This window comes from Scyliorhinus torazame, chromosome 15 (genome assembly GCF_047496885.1).
Source record: "Scyliorhinus torazame isolate Kashiwa2021f chromosome 15, sScyTor2.1, whole genome shotgun sequence".
Classification (NCBI taxonomy): Eukaryota; Metazoa; Chordata; class Chondrichthyes; order Carcharhiniformes; family Scyliorhinidae; genus Scyliorhinus; species Scyliorhinus torazame.
In genome coordinates this window covers 102,853,332-102,877,882 of record NC_092721.1, presented here as the reverse complement: position 1 = coordinate 102,877,882, position 24,551 = coordinate 102,853,332, and the positions used below count along the sequence as shown (strand labels likewise).

The window sequence follows — 24,551 nt, the reverse complement described above, 5'->3', positions numbered from 1 at the left end:
CTGAATGTTCAGAGTCCCAACAAGAACACTTCCAAACAAAACTATAAGATTCACACTGCTGTGATATGGAGTCGGACACTTTAGGAACTTTCAAGCGGTTATTGGATAGGCCCATGGAGCACACCAGAATGACAGGGAGTGGGATAGCTTGATCTTGGTTTCGGACAATGCTCGGCACAACATCGAGGGCCGAAGGGCCTGTTCTGTGCTGTACTGTTTCTATGTTCTATGTTCTAATGTAAATAGAGTAGAGAAAAGATAGAACTGGGGCCACTGGGGACAGCCTGTGGTACCCGTGTTGATGTTGTTACTTTGTTGATTATTATTGTTGTCTCTGTATTGTTCTGAAAAGTTTTGACACAAGTGAAAAATGCCAATAAAAATATTTTTTTAAAAAGATGGGACATCTGCAAGCAGGTTTGTTAGAACGGCTCATAATTTGGTCATGATAACCTTAATCAGGTTAAGGTTAATAATTTGGTCATGATAACCAAAAGCAAGCATCTTCCAATTTAAATACTGCCCTACTTAAAGTAAAGTCGCCATAGTCCCAGAAGACCATAGGCTGCTTTCCCTTTGAGGGAGAGAGCTGACTGGTGGTGATTTAACCTGAGGAGCACCACACCTCAGACCAAGGGCAAGGTTGAGAATGCAGGGCCTTCATGAATTACCTCAGCTATTATGGGAATTGAACCCACGTTCACCTCACTCTGAATAACAAACCAGCTGTCCAGCCACTGAGCTAAACCAGCCCTCTGCCCTACTTAGAACAGTAGTTAAAATCAGATGGGAATATTTTGGCAATGCAATGATCATGGATTTTTTTTGGCCAATATTACAAGCTGGAGGAACAAGTAAAGATGGTAAAGCGAAAATCACATGAAGGGGACCTTTTACCTATGGAGTCAGGGTTGAGATACAAGCCAATATTAATAGCATCTCTCTTGATGAATTGAGCAACATGAAGATTTAAGTAAAGAATGCTGGAAACATATTTACAGGATACAAATATTAATAATGTCTGTGAGGAGACACGCTAATTCTCCAGTAGAAGATAAAATTCTTCAGTTTAGATTCAGTTTGCTTGAAGTACTTACCATGCCATATCCCATTACTGCTGTCGGTGTCGTTGCTGGGTAAGCCATTATGGGAGGAGCCTGAGACAAAAGTATTTAAATATATGATATCAAAAATGCATTTATAATTAATCATTACTACAATATTAAATAACCAAACAATAGCCTCCAAACAGCTTGCAATTTAATATTCATGCAACTACCCGGGCAAGTAACGTCACATTTCCTATATACCAATGTGTAAAGAGAGTGAGAACTTGCATTAATGTATAACTTCCTCGCACCTTCCAGAAACATGTTAAAGCAGTTCACATAAAATGAACTACTGGGAAGTGTAATCGCTCATCAGGTCAGCAAAATAAAGGATGATGAAAAAATCCATTCCATTATAATACTACAATATTCTGGTTAAATGAAACTAAAGCATGGAACTTTATCATTTTATATTTTAAAACACATAATTCGAACTTTCAAAAATTCTGAAAATTTCAATTATTAGATTTTTTTTAAAGGCACAGTGCATCAACCATACAGAACATCTGTGTTGATATCAATGACATTTGCATTTAAAAAATCAGTCAGATTTATTCAGGAGAAGCAGGCTGCAGGAATCAAAATTTTTACCAATAAGTTACGATCCCAAGCTGATCTAAACAATAAATAGGGCGCAATAAATTCTTCAGTATTAACTATTACATATAAAATGCAACAATTGGAAAAGATACCAACTGCCCAAAAACATTTATTATGCTCCCTTCCTATATCAAATGTTGGTGGATATGCAATGATAATAAAGTGGCCTAATTGAGCAACCCAAAGATGCGCACGTTAGGTGGATTGGCCATGATAAATTGCCCCTTAATTGGAAAAAAATATTGGGTACTCTAAATTTATTTTTAAAAAACAAAGGATTACAGCAGGAAGCAACTGGATTGCACAGAGCACACAAACACCTCAAATTAGACGTCTGATATATAGTAAATTGCATTAATAAATCCATGTTCCACTATGTTACTACACCACACATGGGGATAGGGTGGAGGTGTTGACCTTGGGTAGGGTGCTCTTTCCAAGAGCCGGTGCAGACTCGATGGGCCGAATGGCCTCCTTCTACACTGTAAATTCTATGATAATCTATGAGTTACTACATTTAGATTAGCAGAGAGTCGAACTCATTGAGAACTGTGCTAATAGTTCAATAAAACACATTGAACTCATTTCAAAGTCTGGAGCATCTTTTACTCAAAACTGCATTAAGTGTCAGCTTGTGTTATTCCAAATTACATAACACAACAATGTCTTTGCTTTTTCTTCGCCCAGCTCTGAATCGGATAGAGTGAGTAAGAGATGAAATTTGTGTGCTTACAGTTCAGTGTTGTTCAATTTACTATTTCATTTCAAGCAGGGGATTCTCCTACAACAGGTCAGTCTGCACAGGTTATTTAACCATTAGAGCATCACAGACGATCATAATTCTGTTCTCACTTCAGGTGCACATGTACAGACAATCACGCAACATCATACCCAAAGGGCCAGAAATCAATGCTTTCCTATTCACAGTGATAGGTGCCATTTTTCATCATTACTTCGATGAAGGCCAATTACTGCTCAACACCAACTGTATGATCTGTCGGAGACTGGAAATACTGCAGAGAATTTCCATAACAAGTCCAGTTCCTCAACTGCACTAGGATACTGCACTACAAAGCCATCCCAATCAAATTCTGAGTATGGAAACAACGTATGGAGAATATCAATCAAACTTTCCTCAGTACTTAACAATGAAGGGCAATCCTGTGATTGTTCAAGAATGCTTGCCAAGCAACAACGTAATTGGAAAAAATCAATTTGGGAATAATCCAGCAGAATAAACTTGGAAGGGTGATTTGTGGGTGAGTGCAAGGTAATAGTTTAGCTACAGGACAAACTCATCTCATTGGCAGGAATCTTGCCTGCTTAAACTGAGCTACTGTGACAATTAAACAAATGGTTTCCTGATAATGCTCAGTCTATCATGAATCACAATGTAAAGCAACTCATCAAAAAAACATTACGTGGGGGATTTTCCAGTGTGGAGCACAGTGGTTAGCACTGTTGCCTCACGGCACCAGGTCTCGGGTTCAATACCGGCCTTAGGTCACTGTCTGGAGTTTGCACCTTCTCCCAGTGCCTGCATGAGTTTTCGCCGGGTGCTCAAGTTTCCTCCCATAGTCCACAAATTTGCAGGTTAGGTGGACTGGCCATGCTAAATTTCCCCTTTTGTGTCCAGGGATGTGCAGGTTACATTATGGGTAGAGGGCAGAATAGATTGGTGCAGACTTGATGGGTCGAATGGCCTCCTTCTGCACTGTAGGGATTTTATGATAACTATACTTAAATTAATTCAAAAGGCAGGAACCCTGTTACATCATAGGTGGAGAAATCCCACTGACATCAAAGCCATTTTGGGGACCCCCCCCCCCGTGCACCCGATCATCCACCTCCTCCTCCATTCCAGCCCACTGAAAACAGGGGTGGAAAATCCCACCCAAATGTATCAGATCAGAATCTCTGTAACTGCAAACCATTAACTATATGTTGATTGTCATTTACAATGTCTAGTTAGTCCTAAATAAAACTAAAGCAAACGAACAAGGAAATAAAGCACGATTTTTTAGGAGGAGACTATAGATATCGCCCATTCAAAAAGCTGAGTGTTTGGTGAGGCCTTTAGTTCCATGAGGTTTTTGTGTGACTTGATTTAAGATTTCTGATCCAGATAATTAATCTCAATAGTCTGCTTCTGACTAAGCCGCCGAAAGAGGGAAAATGATGTCCCTATATAGAACAGAACAGCTCCCCAGAGGGAGATTTACTGTTTAAGAGCTGGAAGATTAAACAGCTTTTGTTACGTTCTGGTTGGAGATTCTCCGAGTGAGTCGCTCAAACTGAATTGTTACTTTTTCAGTGTAGATCCTTGTTGCTTCGGACTTTTCCTAATGAGTGTCTAGGAATTTTAAACTTACTCAATGTAACACATCCACAGTTACATTTTAGTGGGATTTTACTACAAACATTTTAAAGTATAAAACAGAGTTAGAGTCAACAAAGGTAAGCCTGCAAACAGTTTGCCATTATTAAGTTTGCTAACAGTTTGCCATTTTTGAAAGAAATACCTTAAAACATGGATATCCAAAAGTATCTCATACTACAAGATTTTTAACAGAGTAAGAAAAACATACACACAAAGAAATCTCAAGAGATTTGTTTGACGAAACTGGCAGGAACAGAACAGTTTGACTGTACTCTCTTTGCAAGACAGTAGAGTGAGTCCTGGTTCTGTCGAATCTGTTTTTCACGCCTTTTTCTTAGCAGCCTGTCTCAGAGATGGCTATACACATCTGTCGATTCACACATTTTTCTCTTAAGGACGAAGGCAGCCTAGTACCTTTTTATACTTTAGAACTAGTCCATGGTGGCTTTTTTAAAAGACGGTATAGGATCCCCGTTTTCTTTTAAGGAGGTCATTTATAGACCATGTTATCAATGTTTAATTGAGGAGTTTGTGTCAACAAGTTTGAAATATGGCCAGACATGGGTTCGAGCACCAGATTATCATTGTGGGCCTCTCGCTTGGGCTTTTACTGATGATGTTAGGAAGAATTTGATGTTTAGCAATTCAAGATCCTGAAGTACAATTTATTCTCTTTGTTGCATTTGTTGTTTGGGGTAGTTTGAAATATTTAAGTCTTATTCATAATTCTATTTGTTATGTTTCTATCCCAATGGGTATTCAGATTCTGAAAGACACTTGTATTATACACATTTTACTTTGTACTATGCACGCTGTGCGACAGTTTCAACTCCTGGCCATGAGTTTGATTCTTACAAAAGATTTTTATCTGACTCCGTGGTCAATGTGATATTCATCACATTGGTATTTCGGATTTCTGTGATAATATACTACTTAATGATGACATCACCTGAATGGGTTCCAAATGGCAGCCCTTGAGGTTTTATGAGGTGGTTAAATTATTTTAAAAAAGCAATTTCCACAATTGCTCATAGGCAAATAAATGACCAACAATGCTACTGAGCTTTATAGATCAAAAAGGTAATTTCTGTTTGAATTAACAGCTCTCAAATTGGGGCAGCAAGGAAGAAACTACAATTGGTCTCAACATTTAAGGTTTAGGTAGAATGACATTCAACTCAGCTTCCCAGTCCTGAATATTATTGACTGATGGGAAAGTACACTGCATGACTCTTTAGTGAGGGCAATATTTATTTTGATTATGATATCCCTCAGGTTGAATTGCCTGCCATTATTTATCTTCTTTGAGAAAAGCGCAGCTATTTCTGCAACATATTTAAACACATATTTCAGCAGCAAATATCATAGCACAGTAATATGTTTACTTTAATCTTTGTTACAATACAATGCATGCTCCCAGTGTTCATACTTGCAGTTTGATTCTCCTTCAACTCATCACTTATTGGACAAATTGCACAAAACCATTCCATTACCAACTGGCAGCTACTTCAATGTATTTTGAAAGCCACAACAGTATTTTAACAATACCGAGCAGAAATAGTTTTAACAATACCGAGCAGATAACAATGGATATCTACATCATTCTTTAAATGAAGGCTTAAAATTGATGTTTAGTTACGTTAGCCACAACTGGCATATACCGTACCAAGTTGTCTAGCAACCATAAGCATCGATATCAAACTACTTAAAAGAAAGTAGGGCTAATGCAATCGATGCATTAGAGTTACTTTGGCAGATCCTTCATTTATATGCAAAAATTCATGAAAAAGCACACACACACAAACTAACGGAGGGAACTGGAAAGAAAAGAACGATTAACGGAGGGAAGAAAAAACTTCCATAGATATGGAAGTCTTCAATGAAAGGATTTAAAATGCTTTTCATGCCATCAAAGGCTGACTTTGCAGATTTTAAGATATATTTAGGCAATGGAGGCATTAAGTTCAGAACACAAAGATTCTAGCAGATGAAAAACAGATCAGATGCAAGTGGTTTTCAACTCAGTAGCTATTGACAAAAGCTTTATGGTAAAATAGTTTATTTCACTTACGTATTGAGGAAAATGCAAGCCATTCTGCTTTCCAAAAGAAACAATTGCATCATGCAACAAACATTTAGTTAGACAGGGCTCTTGAAAATTGACCAACATATTACTTATGATTAGAGGAGGGCAAAACAATACTTTGGCTTTAGAATACAACTTATTCTCTTAAGAAAATTCACAACTTGAAAAGAATGTGGTCTTTAAATATCTTTATAATTTTAAGTAAAGCTATTTATGGTAAACCATAGCAGCGCTCATAGAGAAATATCCAATTTATTTTGCATACATTGTCTCTCTCCTCTTGTGCCCTCTCAAACAGTCATCATTGAATTTCTATCTCCAAGCCTTTATTAATTTAAGTAGCAGTGAATTTGTACCTTGTTAGTCACAAATAGAGAAACTATCATATCTTTGTTTAAGAGAATGGAAACCAAGTTACTAAGAAATCAAACCCACCAGTAGTTTCTATGGTATGCATAACTTTTCTTCATAGGGACACAACACACTTTTCCAAACCCAAGCAGTTTATGGGCAGGCTGGCATATTTACTAGCAAGGAATTCTTTTTTTAAAAAATAATTTTTATTAAGGTTTTCATAAAATATCAACAACAAAATGAAAAAGGAACCAACAGGGTTAAGTACAAAAGACGGTCTAGAAAAGCAACCGTCCCTCCCCCCCTCCCCCCTGTACATAAATAATAAATTAACATTAACACCCCGACTTAACACAACTGGTATATACACCCCCCCAGTATAAATAACAGAAACAGAAATAAAGTAAAGTAACCCCCCCCCCCCCACCCCCGGAGCTGCTGCTGCCATTGACCAATGTCTACCGTTCTGCCAGGAAGTCGAAGAACGGTTGCCACCGCCTAAAGAACCCTTGTACCGACCTTCTCAAGGCAAATTTCACCCTCTCCAATTTAATGAACCCCGCCATATTGTTGATCTAGGATTCCACGCTTGGGGGCCTCGCATCCTTCCACTGAAGAAGAATCCTTCCCGGGCTACCAGGGACGCAAAGGCCAGAATACCGGCCTCTTTCGCCTCCTGCACTCCCGGCTCCTCTGCCACCCCAGATATTGCGAGTCCCCAGCCTGGTTTGACCCTGGATCCTACCACCCTCGACACCGTCCTCGCTACGCCCTTCCAAAATTCCTCATGCCCAGAACATATGGGTGTGATTTGCTGGGCTCCCTGAGCACCAAACACACCTGTCCTCACCCCCAAAAAACCGGCTCATCCTTGTCCCGGTCATGTGTGCCCTGTGCAGCACCTTAAACTGTATGAGGCTGAGCCTCACGCACGATGAGGAAGAGTTCACCCTCCCTAGGGCATCTGTCCACGTCCCTTCCTCAATCTCCTCTCCCAACTCCTCCTCCCACTTACCTTTCACCCTCACCACCGAGGCCTCCTCCTCCTCCTGCATCACCTGGTAAGTTTCCGAGATCTTCCCCAATCCCCCCCCCCCCCCCCGAGAGCACCCTGCCCTCTACTGTGAGTAGTGGCAGTAGCCTCGGGAATTCCACCACCTGCCGTCTGGCAAACGCCCTTACCTGTAAGTACCTGAAGGTGTTCCCCGGGGGGAGCCCGTACTTCTCCTCCAGCTCACCCAGGCTCGCAACTCCCCGTCCACAAACAGGTCCCCCAACTTTCGTATCCCTGCCCTGTGCCACCCTGAAAACCCTCCACCTGTTCTCCCTGGGGCGAACCGGTGGTTCCCCCGTATTGGGGTCCACGCCGAGGCCCCTACTTCCCCCCTATGCTGCCTCCACTGCCCCCAGATTTTCCCCCCTATGCCGCCACCACCGGGCTCGTGGCATACCTCCTTGGAGGGAGCGGCACCGGCGCCGTTGCCAGCGCCCCCAGACTTGTACCCACACAAGACGCCGTCTCCAGCCTCATCCATGCAACCCCCTCCCCCTCCATCACCCACTTGCGCACCATCGTCGCATTGGCGGCCCAGTAGTACCCACAGAGGTTGGGCAGCGCCAGTCCCCTCCTATCTCTACTCCGCTCCAGGAACACCCTTCTCACCCTCGGAGTCCCTCGCGCACACACAAACCCTGTTATGCTCCTGTTGACCCGACTAAAGAAGGCCTTTGGGATAAAAATGGGGAGGCACTGGAACAGGAACAAAAACCTTGGGAGCACCGTCATTTTGATTGACTGTATCCTACCCGCCAAGGACAGCGGCAACGCTCCCACCTCTTGAACTCCTCCGCCATTTGCTCCACTAGCCTTGTAAAATTAAGCCTATGCAGGGCCCCCCAGCTCCTGGCCACCTGGACCTCCAAATACCTGAAGCTCCTCTCGGCCCTTTTTAGTGGAGCTCGCCAATCCCCCTCTCCTGGTCCCCTGGGTGAACCACGAACAGCTCGCTCTTCCCCATATTGAGCTTGTACCCCGAAAAGTCCCCGAATTCCCTAAGAATCCTCATTACCTCCAGCATTCCCCCCACCGGGTCCGCCACATATAGCAGCAGGCCGTCCGCATAGAGCGGCACCCTATGCTCCTCCCCTCCCCGCACCAACCCCCTGCAGTTCCTTGACTCCCTCAGTGCCATAGCCAGGGGTTCAATCGCCAGTGCGAAGAGCAGGGGGGACAGGGGACACCCCTGCCTCGTCCCTCGGTGCAACCGAAAGTACTCAGACCTCCTCCTGTTTGTGGCCACACTCGCCATCGGGAGCTCTTACAACAGCCTTACCCACCTGACAAACCCCTCCCCAAACCTCTACAGCACCTCCACAGGTACCCCACTCTACCCTATCGAAGGCTTTCTCAGCGTCCATCGCCACCACTATCTCCGCCTCCCCCTCCCTCGCCGGCATCATGATAACGTTCAAAAGCCTCCGCACATTCGCGTTCAACTGCCTCCCCTTCACAAACCCCGTCTGGTCTTCATGGATGATCTGCGGCACACAATCCTCAAGGCGAAGACCTTCGCCAGCACCTTGGCATCTACATTTAGCAACAAAATCGGTCTGTAAGACCCACACTGCAGGGGATCCTTGTCCCGCTTCAGGATCAAGGAGGTCAGTGCCCCCTCCCTTGCCTCATTGAAGGTCCTGATTAGCAACGGACCCAACAGGTCCATATATTTTTTATAGAATTTGACCGGGAAACCGCTCCGGTCCCGGTGCCTTCCCCGCCTGCATACTTCCTATCCCTTTGGTCAGCTCCTCCAGCCCAATCGGGGCCCCCAATCCCGCCACCAGTCCCTCTTCCACCTTTGGAAACCTCAATTGGTCCAGGAAGCGGCCCATCCCTCCCTCCTCCCATGGGGGCTCGGATCGGTACAATTCCTCGTAAAAGTCCCTGAAGACCCCATTGATGCCAACCCCACTCCGCACCACACTCTCTCCCCTGACCTTAACTCCCCCGATCTCCCTAGCTGCGTCCCGCTTCCGAAGCTGATGCGCCAACATCCGGCTTGCCTTTTCCCCATACTCGTAAATCGTCCCCTGGGCCTTCCTCCACTGCACCTCCGCCTTCCTGGTGGTCACCAGGTCAAATTCGGCCTGGAGGCTGCGCCTCTTCCTCAACAATCCTTCCTCGGGCACCTCCGCATACCTCCCGTCTACCCCCACCATCTCCCCCACCAGCTTCTCCCCGCTCCTTGTGGGCCCTAATGGAGATCAGCTCTCCCCTCACCACCGCCTTCAGCGCCTCCCATACCATCCCCACTCGGACCTCCCCGTTGTCGTTGGTCTCCAAGTACCTCTCCAAACTTCCTCGGACCCGCTCGCTCACCTCCTCATCCGCCAACAGCCCCACCTCCAAGCGCCACAACGGGCGCTGGTCCCTCTCCTCCCCCATCTCCAAGTCCACCCACTGCGGGGCGTGGTCCGAAATGGCTATTGCCAAATACTCAGTATCCTCTACTCTCACTATCAGCGCCCGACTCAAAATGAAAAAGTCGATTCGGGAATAAGCCTCATGGACATACGAGAAGAATGAAAATTCCCTAGCCCCCGGCCTTGCAAATCTCCAAGGATCCACCCCTCCCATTTGGTCCATAAACCCCCTCAGCACTCTAGCCGCCGCCGGCTTCTTACCCATCCTAGACCTGGAGCGATCTAGTGCCGGATCCAGCACCGTGTTAAAGCCTCCCCCCATCATCAGACTCCCCACTTCCAAGTCTGGGATCCGACTCAACATACGCCACATAAAACCCGCATCGTCCCAATTCGGAGCATACACATTGACCAGTACCACCCTCTCTCCCTGCAACTTACCACTTACCATTACGTACCTACCGCCATTATCTGCCACAATGCTCAACGCCTCGAATGACACCTTCTTTCCCACCAAGATCGCCACCCCTCCATTTTTGGCATCTAGCCCAGAGTGAAACACCTGACCTACCCACCCTTTCCTCAATCTTACCTGGTCTGCCACCTTCAGGTGTGTCTCCTGGAGCATAACCACATCCGCCTTCAGCCCCTTCAGGTGCGCGAACACGAGGGCCCGCTTAACTGGCCCATTCAGTCCCCTTACATTCCAGGTTATCAGCCGGATCAGGGGGCTACCCGCCCCCCTCCCCCGCCGACTAGCCATAACCCCTCCTCGGCCAGCCACGCGCCTGCACCCCATGCCCGGCCCGTTCCCCACGGCGGCATACCCCCATCTCGACCCCCCCCACTCGCTCCAGCTCCCCCTTGACCATAGCAGCAGCAACTCGATTCCCCCCACACACACCCCCACCGGCTAGGACCCATCCTAGCTGATTTACTCCCCCCATTGCACTTCCGCAAGTCAGCTGACCCCGGCCACTCCTTCGACTCCTCCCATTGTGTGACACACCCTCCTCTCCCGTTCCCCATCCTTAGGCTCTCCCTCTCCCCCTTCCATTCTAAGCGCGGGAAACAACCCTCGCTTCCCCGCCCCGGCCCCACCCCCTCCAGTCTTCAGCGCGGGAAAAAACACGCGCCTTCCACCTACCCGGCGCCGCCACCTCTGATGCAGCTCCTTTTACAGGCCCAGACCCCTCCCCGCGGGGCCCCATCTCACCGCCGGCCACCACCCCTGTTCCGTTTACCTACCCCCTCCAAGAGCCCCCCCGACCAACCCAACCAAAACAGTGCCCAACCCGCCCCAACCACCCTCACCGACCCGAAAGAGAAAAACACAGAGAAAAAGAAACCAGGAGCGAAGCAAAGGCCCCACCCTTAAAAAAAAACCCATATCAACTGCAGTCCCCAAACGCCCATCCCAACTCTCAATCTGTGTCTAACTTGTCGGCCTGAACAAAGGCCCATGCCTCCTCTGGAGACTCAAAATAATGGTGCCGGTCCTTGTAGGTGACCCACAGTCGCGCCGACTGCAACATGCCAAACTTCACCCCCTTCCTGTGCAGCACGACCTTCGCTCGATTGTACCCGGCCCTCCTCTTCGCCACCTCCGCACTCCAGTCCTGGTATATTCGAACCTCCGCGGTCTCCCATCTGCTGCTCCTCTCCTTCTTGGCCCACCTGAGCACACACTCCCGATCAACGAACCGATGGAACCTCACCAGCACTGCCCGCGGAGGCTCGTTAGCCTTGGGCCTCCTCGCCAGCACTCTATGGGCCCCTTCCAGCTCCAGGGGCCCCTGGAAGGACCCCGCTCCCATCTGCGAGTTCAACATGGTGACCACATAGGCCCCACGTCCGGCCCCTCCAGCCCCTCTGGGAGGCCCAGAATCCGTAGATTCTTCCGCCTCGACCGATTCTCCATCTCCTCGAACCGCTCCTGTCATTTCTTGTGGCGCGCCTTGTGCGCCTCCACCTTTACCGCCAGGCCTAAGATTTCGTCCTCGTTGTCGGAGATCTTTTGTCGAGCCTCGCGGATCGCCACCCCGGGCCGTCTGTGTCTCCAGCAGCTTATCAATAGAAGCCTTCATAGGCTCTAGCAGGTCCGCTTTAATCTCTCTGAAGCAGCGCTGGATACCCTCCTGCTGCTCCTCCGCCCACTGCTCCACGCTGCCTGGTCTCCGACCGCTGCCATTTTGTTCTTCTTCCCTCGCACCTTCTTCGGGTCCACCACCACCTTTTTAATTGCCCCGCTCCTAGTAGACGCCATATACTATCGGGGAGCTGTTATTATCTATTAAGGCATTAGCTTGAAGGGTTATAGTCAGAGAAAAGGACAACACACTCCTTTTATGTTACTGCACTATTTGCCATTAAGGCAAGTAAGCTTAAACGGTCCAATTGAATACGAGAGGCCAGGGAGAAGGTAAGTTTCGTAGGATTTCGGGGATCGGATATCCCCGTTTTCTTTTGGTGGGGGGATCCCATGCAAGGGTTGGTCAGGGTCTTAAAAATAGTTGCGCAGAAGTTAGAAGAGGTTTTATTTCTTCTAATGTTTCTGAGTAATTATTAGCATATCCCTGGTGGAACCATCCGAAGTTAGCAATTTAAATTAGCACAGTTGCTTCACAGCTCCAGGGTCCCAGGTTTGATTCCCCGCTGGGTCACTGTCTGTGCGGAGTCTGCATGTTCTCCCCGTGTCTGCATGGGTTTTCTCCGGGTGCTTCGGTTTCCTCCCACAGTCCAAAGATGTACAGGTTAGGTGGATTGGCCATGATAAATTGCCCTTAAGTGTCCAGGAAAAAAAGGTTGGGTGGGGTTCCTGGGATAGGGCGGAGGGCTTAAGTGGGTTGCTCTTTCCGTGGGCTTGTGCAGACTTGATGGGCCGAATGGCCTCTTTCTGCACTCTAAATTCTATTATTCTAAGAAATCAGTTTTTCAGATAGTTCCCAGCACAATTACCCAGAGGAAGTTAGTGCACCTAGATAATAAATTCGACCAGTGGTCAGGGACAGGAGGGTGTGGCTGAGAGTGAAGAAGGTAGAGGGATCCAGGAGGTACGGTTGCAGGAGCCTCAGCCCTTGTTCCTGTCCAACAGTTTTGAGATTCCTGCGTGGTTGGGAACGGGGACTGCAGGGAGGATGAGCAAACTGACCACAGCACCGTGGTACAGCGAGCTGTTCAAATGGGGGGAGAGAAGAGAAATGTAGTCGGAATTGGGGATAGTATAGTTTAAGGGCACCGACACTGTTCTCTGTGACCAGGATTGAGAATCCTGAAGGTTGTGTTGCCTGCCTAGAGCTCGGGTTTGGGATATCTCATCTGGACTGCAGAGGAATGTGGAGTGGGAGGGTATAGATCCAGTTGTCGTGGTTCTCATAGGTCCTAATGAACAAGGACAGATGTTCTGCTAAGGGAGTATGAACAGCAAGGAGCTAAATTAAAAAGCAGAACCAAAAAGGTAATCATCTCTGGATTACTACCTGAGCCACAAGCTATTTGGCACAGGGCCAATAAGATTGAGGAGGTAAATGCATGGCTCAAAGATTGGTTTGGGAGAAATGGATTTGAATTCATGGGACATTGGCACCAGCATTGGGAAAGAGGGGACCTGTTCTGATGGAACGGTCTTCATCTGAATCATACAGCAACCAGGTCCGGGCAAATTGCTCAACTAGATCTGTAGATAGGGCTTTAAAGTAAATAGTGGGGGATGGTTCAGTTGTATGGGGAATTAGAAAATCAAAGTTAAAGGAGAAGGTAGAAGTGCAGGTTAATGACGAGGACTTTAAACAAGGTTAAGGGCAGAGGGCTCAGGGGAGTTTAGTTAAGTTTCCAGAACACACAATAATGTATATAGAAGGTGGCTGGAATCTAACTTCCGGCAGAGCAAAAAAAGTAACAGATATGGGAAGGGGGAAGGTCAATGAGGGACCGAGGGCGTTGAACCTAAATGCGCGCAGTATACACAATGTAATGAGCTTGTTGTACACATTGCAATTGGCTAGTACAATGTTGTGGGCATCACAGAGACGTGGCTGCAAGGGGATCAGGGCTGGGATCTAAATATCCAAGGAAGTGTGTCCTATCGAAAAGACAGACAGATGTGCAGAGGGGCGAGGTTGCATTGTTAGTAAGGAATGAAATTAAATCAATAGCAAGAAGCGATATAGGATCAGAAGGCATAGAATCTGTGTGGAAAGAAACATAGAAAATACAAGGAGGAGGAGGCCATTCGGTCCCTAGATCCTGCTCTGCCATTCATTATGATCATGGCTGATCAAGTTCAATACCCTGATCCCGCCTTCCCCCATATCACTTGATCCCTTTAGCCCCAAGAGTTATATCAAATTCCTTCCTGAAATTACACAACGCTTCAGCCTCAACTACTTCTGTAGTAGCAAACTCCATAGATTCACCACTCTCTGGGTGAAGAAATCTTTCCTCAACTCAGTCCTAAAAGGTTTACCCCATGTCTTCAAACTATGACCCCTAGTTCTGGACTCCCCCCACCATCGGAAACATTCTTTCCGAATCTACACTGTCTAATCCTGTTAGAATTTTGTACGTTCCGATCAGATCCCATCTCACTCTTCTAAACTCCAATGAATATAATTCCAACTGACTGAGTCTCTCCTCATATGACAGTCCCACCATCCCAGGAATCAGCCTGGTAGACCTTCGCTACACTCCCTCTATAGCAAGAACATCCTTCCTCAGAAAAGAACACCAAAACTGCACACAATACTCCAGGTGTGGCCGCACCAATGCCCTATTCAATTGTAGTAAAAATCTCTTTTCCGATACTCAGATCCTCTTGCTATAAAGGCCTACATATCATTTGCCTTCTTTACTGCCTGAATAACCTGCGTGCTTACTTTCAGCGACTGATGCACAAGGACACCAAGGTCTCGCCGAGTATTCATCTCTCTCAATTTACACCCATTCAAATAATAAACTGCCTTCCTGTTTTTGGTGCCGAAGCGGACAACCTCACATTTATCCAAATTATACTGCATCTGCCATGCATATCACCACTCACTCAGCCTGTCCAAATCCCGCTGAAGAATCTCTGCATCCTCCTCACAACCCACCATCCCACCCACCATGTATCATTTTCAAATTCGGAGATGTTACATTTCCTTTCTCCGAATCATTAATATATAATGCAAATAGTTGGGGTCCTAGCACAGATCCCTGCAGTAGCCCACTAGTTACTGCCTACCTATCAGAAAAAGACCCATTGATTCTAACTTTTTGCTTTCTGTCTGCTAACCAGCTTTCTATCCATCTCAAGACTCTACCCGTAATCCCATGCACTTTAATTTTACATAGTAATCTGCTATGTGAGACCTTGTCTAAGCCTTTTGAAAGTTTAAATAAACCACATCCACCAGTTCTCCCTGGTCAACTCTACTAGTTACATCTTCAAAGAATTCTAGTGGATTTGTCAAGCATGATTTTCCATTCGTAAATCCATGCTGATTTTGTCTGATTACACCACTGCTTTCCAAATGCTGTGCTATGAAATCCTTGATAACGGACTCCAGCATCTTCCCCACCAATGTTAGGCGCACTGGTCTATAGTTCCCTGTGTTCTCTCTATCTCCCTTTTTGAAAAGCGGGAGTTACATTCGCTACCTTCTGTAGGAACCATTCCAGAGCGCAAAGAATTTTGGAAAATGTCCGCCAATGGATCTACTATTTCTAGGACCACTTCCTTAAGTACTCTGTGATGAAGATTATCAGGCCCTGGAGTTATGTCCACCTTCAATCCCATTAATTTTCTCAAAACCATTTCTTTCAGCTCAGTAGCAGGAGGAGTTGGGGCCCGTTTTGGATGAGGAGGTGTGGAGTGAGGTTTTGCAGAGGGTGAACTCCTGTCCTTGTGCGCAAGGCTTGGTTTAATCCAACTCAAAGTAATTTATAGGGCACACCTGACTAGGTCCAGGGTGAGTATGTCCTTTGCAGGGGTGGAGGATAAGTGAAAGCACTGTATAAGGGATCCGGCCAACCATATGCAAACGTTCTGGTTGCGTCCCAAGCTGGTGGGTTTCTGGGGCCTCCTTTTTTTTTAAAAAAAAAAAAATTTTTTTATTCTCCTCCTTTTTCACATTTCCTCCCAAATTTGCACCCAACAATAAACAATAATCAGTAACTAATGTAGTGTCAATCCCCATATCAAGAACAACGATCCCATCCTTCCACCAAACCCCCAAACATTAGCTTGCATGTTAACATAAACAAATAACAAAAAGGAATCAGCAATCACCCCTAGTCACCATTAACACACACAGTCCCCCTCCCCTCAACCCTCCCAGCCCCCAACCCCCCTAATGTTCGATGTTATCCAATTCTCAAAAGTGCATAATGAATAACTCCCATGAATTGCAGTTCAAATTTGACCTTTTCAAGTGTCAAGAATTCCAGCAGGTTCCCCCGCCATGCCAGGGCACAGGGTGGAGGGGTTGATCTCCACCCTAACAGGATACGCCTTCTGGCGATCAACAAGGTGAAGGCTACAACATCTGCCTCCGCGCCCGTTTCCAACCCCAGTTGGTCCGACACCCCGAATATGGCCTCCCGAGGGCCCGGGTCCAGTTTCATGTGCACCACTTTAGAGATTACCCTAAACACCTCCTTCCAATAAACCTACAACTTTGGACAGGACCAAAACATATGAATGTGGTTTGCGGGGCCTCACCGCAACGTTCACACACATCTTCTACCCCCTCAAAGAGCCGGCTCTTCCTCGCCCTTGTAAGGTGCGCTCTATACATCACCTTCAGCTGTATCAACTCCAAACTCGCACACGAGGTGGAGCCTCCTTCTTCAGCACAATGCTGGCAATTCTGAAAATTGAGCTGGAGCCCTGTCCCTTAACGGCCATATTTGGGGTGTCAGACTTGCCAGAGCTACAGATGGGTGCGGGGGCCGATATCCCGGCCTTCGCTTCGCTGATTGCCTCGAGACTATTGCTGATGGGCTAGAGGTCAGCTTCTCCGCCCAGTGTCTCAGTGTGGCTGGGAGATCTGATGGAGTTCCTATACTTGAGAAAGTCAAGGACAGCATGAGGGGGGCAATTGAGGGGTTTTACAGGGGATGGCAGCCGTTTATTATGTATTTCAAATAGCTGGTCACCGTTAGTTGTTAAGGAGGGTGGGTTGTTTTGTTTGGTTGTGTTGCCTTGTTTCGTATTAAATGGTAAAAGCTGAATAAAAATATATTTCTTTAAAAAAGGAATCACATTTTTTTGTATGAATAAAATTCATGCCAGTAATTTTCTTACTCAAAGAAAAACAATCTCCCAGAGGTTTACTGTAATCGTTGATAACTTACCATTGTAGCAGGATTCCAGGTAGTTGTAGGAGCGAGCTTTGGCTGCCAATTGGTTCCTCCAGTCAATTTCCTTTCCCCAGGCTGGTTCCAATGAAGATCACTTCTTAGGCAAAGGATATTATTTAGTCAATGGTTCCCCACTTGAATTATTTATCATGCATCACAATACCTGTATGCATTTTGGTTCAATTATGTAACAGACCAAACTAGATAACAGAAAATAAAAACAGCAAAGGCAAAGAAACTAGCTACAACACAGAAATTAAGCAGGTGATGTCCCAGAGGACTGGAGAATAGCCAATGTTGTTCCTTTGTTTAAGAAGGGTAGCAAGGATAATCCAGGGAGCTATAGGCCGGTGAGCATTTCGTCAGTGGTATGGAAATTACTGGAGAGAATTCTTCGAGGCAGGATCTACACCCATTTGGAAGCAAATGGACGTATTAGCGAGAGGCAGCATGGTTTTGTGAAGGGGAGGTCGTGTCTCACTAACTTGATAAGAGTTTTTCGAGGAGGTCAAAGATGATTGCTGCAGGTAGGGCAGTGGATGTTGTCCATATGGACTTCAGCAAGGCCTTTGACAAGGTCCCTCATGGTAGACTGGTACAAAAGGTGAAGTCACATTGGAGGAAAATGTAACTGGTCTGATTAGTAAGTTTGCAGATGACACAAAGGTTGGTGGAATGGCGGATAGCGATGAGGACTGTCGGGGGATACAGCAGGATTTACATCGTTTGGGACTTGGGCGGAGAGATGGCAGATGGAGTTTAATCCAGACAAATGTGAGGTAATGCATTTTGGAAGGTCTAATGCAGGTAGGGAATATACAGTGAATGGTAGAACCCTCAAGAGCATTGAAAGTCAGAGAGATCTAGGTGCACAGGTCCACAGGTCACTGAAAGGGCAACACAGGTGGAGAAGGTAGTCAAGAAGGCATACGGTATGCTTGCCTTCATTGGCCGGGGCATTCAGTATAAGAATTGGCACGTCATGTTGCAGCTGTATAGGACCTTAGTTAGGCCACACTTGGAGTATAGTGTTCAATTCTGGTCGCAACACTACCAGAAGGATGTGGAGGCTTTAGAGAGGGTGCAGATGAGATTTACCAGGATGTTGCCTGGTATGGAGGGCATTAGCTATGAGGAGTGGTTGAATAAACTCGGTTTGTTCTCACTGGAACGACGATGGTTAAGGGGTGACCTTATATAGGTCTACAAAATCATGAGTGGCTAGGCAGAGTGGATAGACAGAGGCTTTTTCCCAGGGTAGAGGGGTCAATTACTAGGGGGCATAGGTTTAAGGTCAGAGGGGCAAGATTTGGAGGAGATGTATGAGGCAGGTTTTTTCTTTCTTTTTTTTTTATACAGAGGGTAGTGGGTGCCTGGAACTCGCTGCCGGAGGAGATGGTGGAAGCAGGGGCGATAGTGACATTTAAGGGGCATCTTGACAAATACATGAATAGGATGGGAATAGAGGGATACGGACCCACGAAGTGTGTAAGATTTTAGTTTAGACGGGCAGCATGGTCGGCGCATGCTTGGAGGGCCGAAGGGCCTGTTCCTGTGCTGTACTTTTCTTTGTTCTTTGTTAAGCCAGACTTGTAGCTATGATTAGTTTCATCTTACAGAACATGAGGTCTTCAACTCATGGATAACTATACTAAAGTGTAGATCATTGAAAATCATTTATGCAGATTGACATGCAAAATACTTTCAAACTTTACCACTAGTGTCCAGTTGTACTAGGTACATTTTATAAACTACTCCCTTTCCTTGAGTAACATACGTTTATAGCCAGTTCGGAGGACTTCTGTTTAGCAAACCCCATGACTCAACAGGACAGTGACATATAAACTCATCCCAATAAGGATGAGAGTTGTCACGTGTCAACTGATTCAGATTGTTGAACACTATTCAGACTAGGAGGAAACAGGTTTAAAATCTACTTGGTAAAGCTCCCAGGTATTGTTATCCTTGAACATGGTGTAATATATATTTTAAAGAGTGACTGGGGGCACGATCTACCGGCCGCGGGTGTCCGAAAGACAGCGCGTACTGCCGGTAGATGCCGGAAAATCCCTATTCCGGGATCTACCCAGCTCGCCACACCTCATGAGATCTAACCCGACATCGCGATCTGAAGAATCGGGCCGACTGTGGGTGGGATCACTATTTTGCAAATCTGCATATTAGAGTGGGACAGCTAGTCTCACTCTAATATACAGAGGACCCGCTTATAGGTGAGTTGAGGCTTTGTGGGAGTTGCATCTGGGGGTTGAGAGATCTACTGACGAGTTTTGGTGAGCGGAGCCTCTCAGTGCAAGAAATGGGACTAAGTGCGGCCTCAGCGGGACATTCGCCGCTGAGGTCCCAAATAGAACCAGAGTTCTGGTAGATAGCATGATTTTTCCTGGCACGCTCGTTACGGGTCTCTGTTCCTATTCAGTTAGATCGCGCCCTCAATTTCTATATATCAATTTTAACGTGCTTTTTTAAAAAAAAAGTTGTTTCTTGGTAATTACTATTCAAGCGAGTGAAAAGGCGAAGAAAAAAAAGGACAGAGGATAAGAAAAAAAAATTAATTCATGTCGAGTTACAATAGCTAAATTCAAATTGAAACTTGTAAAAGGTCACTAAAACATATTAATTCAGATAAATCAAACTTGAGTATTTGGTGGTACATTCCCTTATTCAGCAATACTACCACTAGTTCTTGTTTAAAGTCAGTGTTAATTTTTCATTCAACGAGAGGTATCAAACTTGTCAATAATTATGCAAGTACGTAGGAGCTCAGGCTAAAGAAAAATTTAAATCAAACCAAAAATTTGTTTGAGATTCCATCATTATTTGTGTCCACATAGGATAGCAATGGGCACTTCAAAATATTCTACATATTCAGTGGAATGCTAGTTTAAAGGAAAGCCAATAAAAATGTTTTAACTGCTTTGATAAATATGCAGAAACGATTGGTCCTTACTTTTTAGTAGATCCATTTCCGATTCCCAAGTCTGCAATTTATAAAAATTACTTACATTACTTAATCTGCACAAAAAATAAACATCAATACATAACTGTGCACATCAGTAAAAATACTCACTGCCTACAAGATTAACCAACGATGAATCCAAATCTTCTCCTACTAGCTTGCCTGGCTGCTGCTTTGAAGGCGGTTGAATCTGACTCTGCAAAGCTACAGTTGGTTTCAAGAGTCCACCTAATCCATCAAAGTCTTTGGAGGTCAGTAATGCAATGCAATTAGAACAAAAATATTGCTGGCACATCACCATTTCAATCTTTATTTAAAAAAATGTAAAATCCCAACTCACCCATTCAAGCATGCCAAGCAAAGTCAAGGACCCATACATATGGATGGTGGGAAAAAAAATAGAATAGTATAATGTGTTTGTAAAATAAGCCAGAAAATACAATTAAAGCATTACATTTTTACTGATTAAAATATCTTCTAAACAGGATTCAAAGACTATTAACCAATAATATGGTCTTGCATTCAACCATGCGTCACAAAAATCCAGTGTAGCAACATGCAGGAATAGACCAGTAGTACTGCATGCAGTAAAAGAACTGGCCTAGCCAAAATGGAAAATTGGTTAATATGTCTGATGATTATTACATAGTTCAGAGGCAGTATTCCAAATACAAACAGATATGTTCTTTTTAATTTTTGTCCCATTAATGGGCAATTTAGCACAGCCAATCCATCTACCCTGCACACCTTTGGATTGTGCAAGTGAGACACATGCATACATGGGCAAACGTGTAAACGTCACAAGGACAGTGACCTGCGGCCGGGATTGAACCCTGGTCTTTGTTGCATCTTTTAATACAGCAACTGAGCACTGTCAATATCAATCCACTTGGGAAATAAATTTTTCAACCCCAATGCCATCTGAGCTAATTAAATTGAAGCTCTGGGCACTAATTAGCTCCAAGTTATTGGAAGAAGACTTTGAATATTTTGTTCCCAACAATAACTCTATTTTAAATACAACATTTTCAAACATATTAATGTTGGCAACAATTATCAGACTGGAGCATGGTTTCATTTTTCATTGTTTCTTTTAAAGGTATCGCAAAAAACTGTTTTTGGCTTAACTTGTTCAGGTCATCAGTTCTGAACCAAAGTTAATGTTATGATGTCCAACTTTCAATTTGCCATAGCACAGCACTTCTACAGTCTTTATTCTGGCTTGTTAAAGTAATGCAATTTCCGTGCGTTATGTTTTCGGAATGCAAATAACTGGTATTCTGCAGACTTCTCGATAGCAAATAGGTCAATAATTTGCACACTAAGTCATGTGCCTTCATGTAGAACATGCCTAGTCACATCATCCATGGTGTCAGAGAAGGAAAATCACCTGGGAATACCAATAAGAAAAGCATTGCCATATTTGGACGTGTCATTTCCCCCCAATCCATTTATGCATACAAAGTCCTGTTTCAAAGCACAACATTTGACTGGAAGAAGCAACACTGATGATGCAGCACCCAAAAAAGTTTAAACACAACAGGTTCCAAGCCACACCATGTTACAATACTGGGCTAAGATATCCAAACAACATCAGGGCCACCGACAGTTTAAGTTTCATCCTCGACATTACATTTTCTATCGTGTGTTTAAATTCTATTTTTCATTTGTTTTGCTTCTTGAACTTTATGGGGCTGTCAAAAATAAATTCACCAGTCAACAAGTATATGTTTTCCACCAATTATGGAGCAACTATTTTCAATCTGTCACAATTGCAGAGTTCAAGAAGCTAACCCAATAACAGAGCAATTAAATTTGAGAGAGAGAAGAAAGGTTCAGATAACTGCAGAGTTTGGGAGCCACATTATAGGAGGAGACTTGGAAGCAGTACTGGAACAACCGCACTACATTTTAACTTGTGACAAGTTTATCTGTAAAATACTTTAGAATGCCGGTGATACATTCCATACTGCCCCAGCCTCTATACTTCAGATGTATTGTCCATGTCCTAAATTGTCTTTGCTTAGGACAAACGTTTTTACATCACTCTCTCATTTTTAGTAGTACACAGAACCTTCTATTACAGCAGTTTTTGGAGTGGAACCAAATGGCATCCCTCTTATAAAAATTCACACTGATGCACTCGCCTCTTCAACATTAATGCCCAGAAGCATTGGGCTGGATTCTCCGCCCACCACATTTCTGTTTCACCCCACCGGCAGGTTGTTCAGTTACACCGGCGGGTCAACAGGGCAGCCCCACGACCCGGGCTGTTGGCAAATTGGAGCATCCCGCCAGCGGAGAATCCAGCCCATTATTCTATTAAATTGGAAGAAGTCTTCCCTGCCCACTTTTACTAATTGGATACGTGAACTTATAAAGAATCTTAAACTTGAGAAAATAAACTTGAGAAAATACACTATGAGGGGCTCCAATTGGCAACCTTCCCGAGATTATTTTAAGGAACTATAGCTCTCTACTTCATAAAACTGACCCTAATTGGGTTGTATGTATTATATCATGTGAAACTATGGGTGCGATTTAACAGGAAAGTTTCTAAGTACCATTTTGGGCGTGATTGGCCGGGTGTTTCTCGACGGCCATGTTGGCAAGATTGCAGCCCGTATTTATGAAAATGAGCCCCATGAGCTCCTCGCCATTACTGGCTGTCTTGCCATCTGATTCACCAGAATCGTCCCTCATCATCTCACCGCTAACAAGGGGGAGCTGCTCCTCAATGCTCCCTCACCACTCACTCCCAGTCAACACACAAGCATGGCAGCACGCAGACTTGTTCCTTGCTTTGGGAATGCCGACCTCACAAGGCTTTGTGACGCTGTGGATGCAAAAGAGGACGTCCTGTTCCCCTGAGGGCTTGGAGGTCCAGCAGCAGGGTCACCAATACCACCTGGGAGGCAGTGGCTGTCAGTACGGGCAGCATGTCAAGGAGGACCACCGTCCAATGTAGGAAGACGACAACAACCTGTCCTAGTGAGCTGCAAGGTTAAGTTACCACATCTCTCCTGGCATTTGTTCCATCTGCCACCCCATCAGATCTTCGTGCTTGCTCCTCAGAACCCACTGGCACATACTAGCAAAACTCCTCCATTTCCAGATGTGGTGCCCACACATGCCGCTTGCTAATAACCTCTCCTCTCCCCCCACCCCCCACCCATCACATGTGCGGCTCACAATGCCCTTTCTTTGTCCCCACAGGCGAAAATAGGCCACAATAAGGGGGAAAAGGGCCAAGCTGGGGAGCGGGGTACCAGATATTCAAGTCCTCATCCATCCCCCTCATGAGGAACGGGTCCTGGAAATCGCAGGGTTATTCGAGGAGACAGCATTCTCAGAGGTTGGCCTGCGCCACAGAGGTGAGGATCCACTGCCACTTCAGCCAGATGGCCTGTCTCGTGAGGTGTTCATATCAGACAAAATGATTCTTCCATCTCACTGACCACATGTCCACTGTCTCGCAGGATCTCCATCTGATGGGGCCAGGCCATCCGGAGGTATTCTTCAGCCCTCCCCCCACCTTTCCCCCTCAGAGGAAAGCTCACAGGAAGCCACCATTAACTGGTCACAGCTATCATGCCTACCTTCCACCAGCGCAGTGACACACCTCGATGGGCAACATCGGTGGACAGGTTTCTGGGACACAATCTGGTGCACACCACAAAGTTGCTGATGCACAACAAGTGGAGGAAGGAACATCCAAAGGAGACAGTAGTCAGAGGTCTGCTGGATCCCAGGACTCAAAGATATCCCAGACATAGAGTCAGATGTTGAGCCTCTGGACAAGGTTACCCCAGAGCTGATGTAGGACACCGCCATGTGATTCAGCAGGGGATGTCAGCGACATTCCGGTGAGTGCACAGCCGATTGGTGGTGTCTCAAACGCCACGGTCACAGGAGATAATACCAACAATGTGTGGCAGTGAGGCAACACTGCCAGGGTAGCGACCACAGTGGAAAGCCTGGATCACGACATCAGCATCTTGAGTGGTGGTGCCCAAGGCATGGCTCAGTCTGTGATGGCCATGATCGAATGCCTCAACATCATGTCCCAGTCGCTGAGGGATGTTCACAGATACTCGAGGCACTGCAGAGCATGGCCCAGTCATGGAGGACCATCGTTGAAGGCGTTGACACCAAGGTGCAGACAATGGGGAAGCACCAGGACTGGCAGAACCAGGTGATGTTGAGGCCTCTGGAGCTCACTCCAGCTGCCCCTCCATTCCATGGAGACCCCCCAGGGCCCTAAAGGCACCGTCTGGGAGG

The 24,551-nt window shown here is 45.7% G+C and overlaps 1 protein-coding gene across 1 annotated transcript in view; it reads right to left on the bottom strand.

Annotated features, from left to right (window-relative positions):
- Nucleotides 1-24,551, bottom strand: part of LOC140391319 (phosphatidylinositol-binding clathrin assembly protein-like) — a 170,281-nt gene that overhangs the window by 11,237 nt on the left and 134,493 nt on the right. Inside the window, exons 15-18 of the mRNA XM_072475910.1 lie at nucleotides 20,382-20,513; nucleotides 20,262-20,292; nucleotides 17,288-17,387; nucleotides 1,098-1,157 (exon numbers count right to left, since the gene is read on the bottom strand). Of these exons, the coding sequence (XP_072332011.1) occupies nucleotides 1,098-1,157; nucleotides 17,288-17,387; nucleotides 20,262-20,292; nucleotides 20,382-20,513 (323 nt within the window). The remainder of the gene's footprint in view (nucleotides 1-1,097; nucleotides 1,158-17,287; nucleotides 17,388-20,261; nucleotides 20,293-20,381; nucleotides 20,514-24,551) is intronic.